Source organism: Galeopterus variegatus, unplaced genomic scaffold, assembly GCF_000696425.1.
Source record: "Galeopterus variegatus unplaced genomic scaffold, G_variegatus-3.0.2 Scaffold8903, whole genome shotgun sequence".
In the NCBI taxonomy this organism is placed as follows: Eukaryota; Metazoa; Chordata; class Mammalia; order Dermoptera; family Cynocephalidae; genus Galeopterus; species Galeopterus variegatus.
In genome coordinates, this window is record NW_007735014.1 from 22,549 (window position 1) to 31,715 (window position 9,167).

General features: G+C 37.5%; 1 protein-coding gene across 1 annotated transcript in view; it reads left to right on the plus strand.

Moving 5' to 3' along the window:
* The window catches only part of LOC103608836 (glycosyltransferase 1 domain-containing protein 1), a gene marked incomplete at its 5' end in the record, with an annotated part of 63,309 nt that overhangs the window by 9,701 nt on the left and 44,441 nt on the right, over positions 1-9,167 (plus strand). Inside the window, 2 exons of the mRNA XM_008593225.1 lie at positions 6,559-6,654; positions 7,446-7,495. Of these exons, the coding sequence (XP_008591447.1) occupies positions 6,559-6,654; positions 7,446-7,495 (146 nt within the window). The remainder of the gene's footprint in view (positions 1-6,558; positions 6,655-7,445; positions 7,496-9,167) is intronic.

Genomic DNA, 9,167 nt, shown 5'->3' on the forward strand with positions numbered 1-9,167 from the left:
ATGCTATTATAAATGGAATTAAAAATTTCATTTTTGGGTTGTTGCTAGTACATAAACAATCAATTTTTGTCCATTGACATTGTATCCTGCTATTTTGTAAATTTATTTATTAGTTCTAATTGTCTCATGATTTTTAATTCCTTTATAGTATTACTTTGAAAACTAAACTTATTTGACTTATTTCTTTATATTTTTTACAACTTTGTTATATGCAGTATTGAAAGTGCTAGGTTTCAATTTTCATATACGAATATTTGCCTGATTGTTTTCTTAGGAGGAATTCCTAAAAATAAAATCTTTAGATTATATTATGGACTTAATTAGAGCTTATGCACATCTTGCATGATTGTCCCCTGGACAGGTGCTATCAATGCCCATGTCCATCAGCGATGCTGGGAGATGCTATCTTCCCTACCTGTGGTGGAGCTAAGACAGTCATGCCTTTGTGTTTTCCACACATGGTATAGTAAAAGCGTAGCCATGATGTTTAAACAAAATTTTATTGTACAATGTCTTTAAATATAGAAATTTAGTTGTCCAGAAATGAGGCAGAAATGTTATTTGGGATTATTAATCCCTTCTAAGATGGCCAACCTCGTAATTCTGGGAAAGGGTGCTAGAACACCACATTCAATTAGAAGCATAAGAATTCTTCTGTTTTAAGCTAAAATGTTTTCCCCCAGAGATGGCAGTGCAGGAGTATTATCAGAGGCAACAAACTTTAGGATCAGGGGAAAGTTGAAGTCACAGGTCCTGCTGTAGACTCTCAGAAGAGACTGAAAATGTGAAAGTAATGTCCTGTGCTCAGCAAACAGGCAGACACCCTAAACCTGTTTTCTCTGCAAAAACTTGCAGCAAAGCCTCCACCACATACCATATGTCAGTATCAGGTTCCCTTAGGAAGAAAAATTTCCAAGCATTTTATTAGAAATAATTTTCATAGTGTGTTCATTAATCTCAGCGACAACAGCCTGGTCGTTCCCAGCATTACAAATGAACCCACACAATCCTATTGCTTTATCATGTCAATAAGCGTGTGCCATTACTCAGAACCAGTGGGCCTGTTTAAAATTGTCTCCTGTTAGGTTATTTTATCTTCAGTATATCACAAGATGCAATTGTGGTTAACTAAGATTTATAATTTCCAAAAGCAGAATAATCTGTCATCAAGTTCCATAGTCTCATGGTTGACGGTTTCATTGGTCTTGCTATTGAGTGATTACGGAACAGCCAAGAGATTTTAAACACTCCTTAGAAAACGTTTCCTCTGGAGACCTACTTGGCTGCAGTTTAATTTTAATGCATGCAATTAGAAGTTGTAAATGTATTCAGAATATACGGGCGTAGGGGGACTTTGGTTGTGGCTGTGGGTGCTGAGTGTGCTGTATGATAGCTTAGGGTGATGTAGAATTAATCTGCGTCTCTGGGTTTTATGATCGGGCATCTGTTCTCATTTGTGCAATCATTCATCTTTGTCCTGTTTCAGACTCTGGGGATGGAGCGTCTGCATCGTCCCCACTCTGACTCACCTTGGCCTCTGGAGCATTGGAAACCAGTGACTGATCTGTCACTTCCACATTGAGATTCAGGCAGTGAAAACAGACTAGTGAATTCAATACAGATTATCAGTGATCAAATACTTATCCTTGGAATTCTTATGAACTATTAACCTTGAAATCAGGGGGAATAGGTGGGGAAGGGCCTCATTTAACACTCCATAAAAATAGTTGGGAAACTGATTAATCACCAAAGTTTACAGCATGCTTCTTAAATGTCTGAAGCCAATTTTACAATGCATGCTCCTCCTCCAGCGTGTCACAGGTTTTCTGGCAAGATTCAGTTATATCTCTGAGTCCCAGCTAACACATTACTAAGTCTCCTTAGTTGAAAACGTTAAGCAAATTTTATGCTAACTGCATTCTATGTTCGAACAGATCAATTAAAAAAGAGTAAAAAGGTTAAATGCAGTATGTGGCCGTGCTATAATTTTTCACATGCTACTTAACCATAGCTGTTCTGATTAATAGATATATGTGCAGACATCAAGTTAGTTACCTTGTCTTTGAGTTTTTCTATGCATTTCCAGATACATCTTAAATGTTATCATTCCATGTTCCATGATTCTTGCTTTTAAATGCCAATGCCCAACACATTTAAAGTAATGATTTCTTGGAGGCCATCAAACCCCCCAAACTAGGAAAGCTTAAATTTGGGCCACTCCTTCCTGCTTTTCTGTTTTTTATTTTGTTTCTATTTCTATTGCATATTTATTTATTGATTGATTGATTGATCGCTCTCTCTATCAAAACTATTTGTATTTCTGTGTGAAGACTCTAATATTCCTCAGATGGTAGTATTTGTCTTCCTTGGGCTATACTTAGGAAAACTTACTTGTTTTGCATCTGGAAAATTAGTTTTATTAGATGCCTTTATCCTTGCACAGCCACAAAAGCAGGTTTTTCAGCTAAAGTTTGCTAAGTCCAATATGGTCGACCCAAGTTCTTGAATTCTATTCTCTTTAAAATAACACACGAAGAAAAAAAGACAGAGTTCCTGGAAAGGAATCCAAGGGATAGGAGGTGGCTTACAGTGGTTGGGTTCTGTTCATGAGCCAGCTGGTGAGTCACACCCAGGAGATTAGGCAGCTTGGTGTTGAGCGCACTGTACCAATGTGGTGCCAGACCGTGAAAATGACACATCTTGTTTTGAAGAGAAAAATACCATTCTCCAGGAAATGGTAAGATCGGAAAAACACATAAATGTGTGTGTTTGTAAGTGATTAGTTCAAACCTTGACTCACATATCACCTGGATATTAGAGGAAAGGCAAAGATAATAAAACTAAGTTTTGAGTTGAAAGGAGGCAACAAAATTTGCTAAAAAATTAAGTAGGCACCTGCCTCACCTCCAAGCCTCAGCAGGCCACTCTATTTTAGTTCTTTTTGGAAATCTAAGAGTGAACACAATACATCTCATTAAAGCTGTCAAGGGTTGTAGGGAGCCTGAACTATGATTCATCAGGGTTGATGCTTAAGTGTGATGAGGGCTTGAGCACTTAGTTGTCTGATGAGGATTTTTCAGCTAGTATCTTTATTTCCTTGAAAATGACATTTCTGTGTAAGGGAAATACACATAAGCTACTCGAATCTAAATGCTGTCTCTGCATTTTATTTTTTTCAAAATCTTAGAATAAGACAAGGTATGTAGCCCTTTGTTCTATCATACTCTAATTTAGTTTTCTAAGTTCATGTTAGATTTAACCCTCCAGCCCAGGAAGAAGATGAGGAGAGAGGCACGGGAATATAGGATTAACTCAGTCTCCCTCCCGGGTTGTCTAGGTCAGGATTCTCAAAATCAGGTTAGTGAGTTGGGGACCAGCACTTTTAAAAATTGGAATGACCCGCTCACTGGCTGAGCGAGGCGAGGGGGCAACACCGAGGGTTGCGATCCCGTTGCCGGTCCCTGTCCGGGGCGGGGGCGACACTGAGGGTTGCGATCCGTTGCCGGACATGGAAAAAGACAAAAAAAAAAAAAAAGGCCCAAATTAAAAAAAAAAATAAAAAAATTTTTTTTTTTTAATTTGGGCCTTTTTTTTTTTTTTTCCCTTTCCCGGAAATGAAAAAAAAAAAAAAAGGCCCAAATTAAAAAAAAAAATAAAAAAATTTTTTTTTTTTAATTTGGGCCTTTTTTTTTTTTTTTCCCTTTCCCGGAAATGAAAAAAAAAAAAAAAGGCCCAAATTAAAAAAAAAAATAAAAAAATTTTTTTTTTTTAATTTGGGCCTTTTTTTTTTTTTTTCCCTTTCCCGGAAATGAAAAAAAAAAAAAAAGGCCCAAATTAAAAAAAAAAATAAAAAAATTTTTTTTTTTTAATTTGGGCCTTTTTTTTTTTTTTTCCCTTTCCCGGAAATGAAAAAAAAAAAAAAAAAAAAAAAAAAAAAAATTGGAATGAAATAGAATGGAAAACATCAGAGTACTTTGTATGTCATAAGGCTAAATTTTAAAAATTGTATATAAACTCTGTGTGTGCACGTATGTTTACACTCATACACACTCATCATGTGTACTGGGTTGCAATATAGTATGTATATTTTACTGTAGTTAGTCTGAACACTGTGAAAGTCAGTGTTCCATATTAGAGATTATTCTCTTCTGAGTATTGGCTTTCCAAGTGATCCTGGGCTAAGGGTAGGTGGAGGGCCACTTTTTTCCAGCCTTACCTGACCAGAATGCCAACAGGTGTCAGAGTAAAGGCACAGATTAGGTTTCCAACACCTATACATGTCACATCACAAAAATAATTAGAGTCTTTTTATCTAACATCAGATAGGTTCTTCAGATAGTACTGTTGTGGGATACTGTCCCTGGATGACATCTTTGTGTGTCATTTGTTTTGTTTTTGTATTTACTTACTTTTTTCAATCCAGTAATATGGATGCTCCACTTTCCCCCTCTTTTTGGTACTTCCACCATTCTCCTTCCACCTTCCTTCTTTTCCTCTTCTTCTTCCTGTATGTTTGAATAGGTATTCCATGCACACCAAGAACACGATGTAGGTGATGTTGTAACCTTCTCAGTGTATCACATCTGGAGGGACACAGCTTCAGCCTGTCCCATTACTGCTAATTAATTTTTAAATTAAAAAAATTTTTTTCTGGATATACAAATTTTTCTGTGTGTGTGCATAAACACTTAGGCCATGTCAGCAGAGCAAAGGTTTCCTCCCTTATTTAAGATAGTGTTTCCCCCAGTTTCTCTTTATGTAGTTATTATGTTTCCTTTGTAATTAAAAAGTAATTTTTGAGAAGGTGCTTTTAGTGTCTGTCCTTATCAAACTTTCACTCACAAGTTTTAGCACTCATTAATGGCTCTTGCCTAGTAACGTAGGCTTTGACTGTTTCTCTGGTACTTGTCCTTCCTATTTTTAAAGGTCTTCTTAAACTTTTATTATTTATTAAAGAGGCTAGCTTTACTCCTGACCTCAGATTCAAATGCCTGGCCTCAAATTTTGCATGTATCTTCTAGCTTAGATTTTTGGTCAAACAAGTACTCACTAACGTTTATATTTCTAAGGTTAGTTTTAGGATACTCAGAGTATTTGGGAAACATTAAAAAAAACCAGCATATTCATATCTCAATGGAATTGTCAACAGTTAATTCAGAGACTGTGATAATTTTTTAAGGCTTTTCTAAGAAAGAAATCTGTATGTTAACATTTCAGTAAACACTTTCACCAGAGTTAGTTATGTATTATTTTTTTAAAAGCATTTGTAATTTTGTTAAAGTGGTGTCAATGTACCTTATTACATTCCAGACTAGTTATATTCCTGGACAGGACTTAGGCAAGCACAGAGAAAATGAACTTGTTTGCATTAAATAATGGACACATGCCCATCCTGAGAAAGAAAACCATGATTTTATGGCCAATTATTCAAGTTGTAAATGCTGAAGTTTTAGGTTAGCTTGTGTTAAATACATTAATAATTTATATTGAATCAGTTATCTGTTGAGGTGAAATAAACCACCACCTGAAGAGGTTTTGCTTAAAACAACCACCACTGAATTTCTCATGATTTCATGGGTGGGTGATTTGGACTAGGCTCAGCTAGGGTGGCTCATGTCTGCTTCATGTGTATCTGCTGGGCTCTGAGACGTCTACAGTCAGCTGAGGACTGACGGGTCCTGCATGGCCTCACTGTGTGTCTGGGCCCTCATCCAGCCTGGATGGCTGATCTCTCTCCACCAAGTCTCATTCTCAAGAAGGTAGCTGAGCCTGATTAGAGGCATGGGTGTGTACAAGGCAACGGGTGAGAGTGGACACTACAGGGCCTCTTACGACCAAGGCTTGGAGGGCACATACTGCCTCTTCTGCTGCACTTGGGTAGCCAGAGAATGTCCCAGGCCAGCTCAGAATCTAGGGCTGGGGGAGTGGGTTCCACTTCTTGATGGCAAGAGCTGCAGAGATGGTGGTTGTCCACCACAACTATTCTTACATTATGGCTTTCAATCTGGCAAACCAAAGATTTTTCCTTCTTTCTTTGTGAACGTGTTCTTTAAAAAATTTTTTTCTAGCTTTATTGAGGTATAATAGACAAAAATTGTATATGTGTAAGGTGTACAACATGGTGATTTGATATATGTGTATATTTTCTTTTATATATCTATGAACGTGTGTTCGTTTAGATGGTGTGTGCCTGTCTATCCATGTATTAATTCAAGAGTACATTAACATATAAACCGTTTTCCTGTTTCATCAAGAAAACGGTCTTCCTTCTGGGACCTCAGGCTCCTATTTCAGTGAGAGTTGAATTAGTTTCTCTTACCTTGTCGTCTCTCATTGCAGCAGAGGTAAATTTACATTTAATAGGCTGAGCTCAGCTCAGATCAACCCACCAGAAGGAATTAGTTTCCAGCAAGGAAATTAGTATGAAGGTAAGAGCAGGAACAGCTGCCTGAGAAGTCAGAGACCTACGACTTCTGAACTGTGTCTGTGTCAACAGTGCTGCTGTAATACCAAGCACAGTCCTCTTTATTGAAAATATCCTGAACTCTTCTGTTGCAGAGATTAACCAAAGTGCTGACAACTTACATGTATTTATTCTGGTATGTGGACTTAGACAAGTTAAAGATCCTCTGTATCTGGTGGATGCGTTTTCAGGTATGTTTTCTCGAGTTACCTTCCTCCTGCATATATGGAATTCCATCTAGGTACATGTCTCAGTATCTCTTCAGGATTTTGAGTTTTATCTGCTCATTCTTTGCACATTAGCAGAACTGCTTCTAGAATGTTACTTTGGAAATTACCAGAAAGATAATTTATGGGATTAGTAGCTTTGTGTAGTAATTTCAGTTTAGTTTTCTACTTTTTTGTGTTCTCAGGTTCTGGGGAAATCATAAAAATAGCGAATGATTGTAATGCTAAAAGAATCTTACCTGAAGATGTTTCTTTTTCTTTTTTTTGGTGGTTGGCTGGAATGGGAATCCAAATCTTTGACCTTGGTGTTACAACACTACTCTAACCAACTGAGCTACCTGGCCAGGCCTTGAAAATATTTCACACATGCCAATTTGTATGATGTGTTTGGAGTTTTGTTTTATTACTTAAGTTAATCTTTTTATACTTCAGTATATTTTAAATGTCCATATTGAGCTGTGGTGGCATTTTAGCCTTACTTATCTAATAAATCAGAAATCTAGATAATGTGTAACATTGTAGAAAAAACATTTTGCTAAAAGCATAAAATGTTGGCTATATCAGTGAATATAATTTATTTATAATTCATTTATATCTAAGTAAATATAATATAAATTGACTAATATGAATAAAAGCAAAATTATGTGAAATAATTTATATTATGGACTAATTTGTATTGAACTTAATTGCGCTTGCATCTGTGACTTAAAACCCTTTTAAAAGTTTTTTGTTTGCTTTCTTTTTTTCTCCCCAAGAATGGCATCAAGAAGAGCCCAATGTTTACATGGTAATTGTTGGTCCTGAAGTAAGTTGATATGCTCTAAACATTTATGTCATCTGTTTTCTTCTTTATACTTTTTATGTATTCTCTAAAATTAGTTTACATTACTCTTCTAATTAAGTGGGGCTTTTTTCTCTCTTTAAGTAAAAGAAGTTTTTTTTTTTTTTTTTTCCTTTTTAAGGATGAAAACCAGACCAAGGTTAAAGATCATTACAACTACAATTAATCTTTACAGTTAATGTGTTGTAAAGATCATTGCAATTAACCTTTACAACTATTTTTTTGCTACAAAGAATAATAAATTCTTATGGAAATACAGAGGAATCATATAAAAACAAAATTATTTAAAGTTATATAAAGTGAAAATCTAAATCAGTACATAAGGCAGACATTATGTGTGGTCCAAATGGTCTTTGAAACTCCCTTAAGTTGCTCAACAAATGGACGTAGAGCTGTTTCTTCAACTGAGCATCAGATTGATTCTTGACTTGTGTTTGGGAGCCTTGTTGTATGGAACACAAGTGTCTGTAAACAGGAGAAACACACTCTGGATGGGGAGAGGTTCATACTTGACTAAGGAGGCCGATGACAGGGAACCGAGTCCCTGGAGACGTTGGAGATGCTGCCTCCTGTTCTAGGCGGATGCTGGGTTCTTCGCCTGTCCCTCAACAGATGTGGGTCAAACGCAGTCAGCTCTAAATGCTCAGGATTCAGAGAATCTGTATGGCCTCCCTGGTCGTCTCTGGAAATGAACTTTGGTTTACTCCAAGCAGTTTGGAAAACAAAATTCACTTGGGGTTTCCGGCCAGATGGGCTACAGCACTGGAAGTTACAGCTCCATTTCTTCATGGGGCTTCTGTTCAGGGTGGCTGCTGTGATCTGAATATGTGTGAATCCTCCAAATATATGTGTTGAAACCTAATACCCAATGTGATAGTGTTTGGAAGTGGGGTCTTTGGGAGGTGATTTGGTCATGAGGGCAGATTAGTGCCCTTATGAAAGAGGTCCAGAGAGCTTCCTTGCCCCTCTACCACGTGAGGACACAGAGAGAAGGAGCCATCTATGACCCAGGAAGAGGGCCTTCACCAGATGCCCAGCTTGCCAGCACCTTGATCTTGGACTTCCAGCCTCTAGAACTGCAAGCAATTAATTTCTGCTTTTTATAAGCTACCCAGCTTATGTCATTTTGCTATAGTAGCTCGAATGGACTAAGACAGAAACATGGTCTGTGGTATCGAGCAGAATTGTCGTTTCCTCCCCCCCCCCAAGGTGAATAGCTTCTCTTCCTGCCTTGCTCAGTCTTATCATGGATACTTAGTTGGTTGTGCATGTTACATGTGTGTCCATCTTTACTCTTTTGTTTCCTTTATGTAGGAGTGTCCCTGGAAATTCAAATGAATGGAATTCCACACAGCTTCTTAAACCCTCATCTGTTTTGTAATTCTTCCTTATATAGTTTTCTGGTTCCCTAGGGACCCACAAAACATGCAATGGGCTTTTCTCAGTATTCTCAAAGGCTATTGGAGATAGTATGTTTACCTGGAAAGGGCCACATAAGCTAATAAAAATATCAATGGCTAGCATCTCTGTGGCCACATTGGCTACCACATGGAAAATTAATCACCCTTAGGGCCAGCCCGGTGGCGCACTCGGTAGAGTGCAGCGCTTGGGAGTGCGGCGGTGCTCCCGCCGAGGG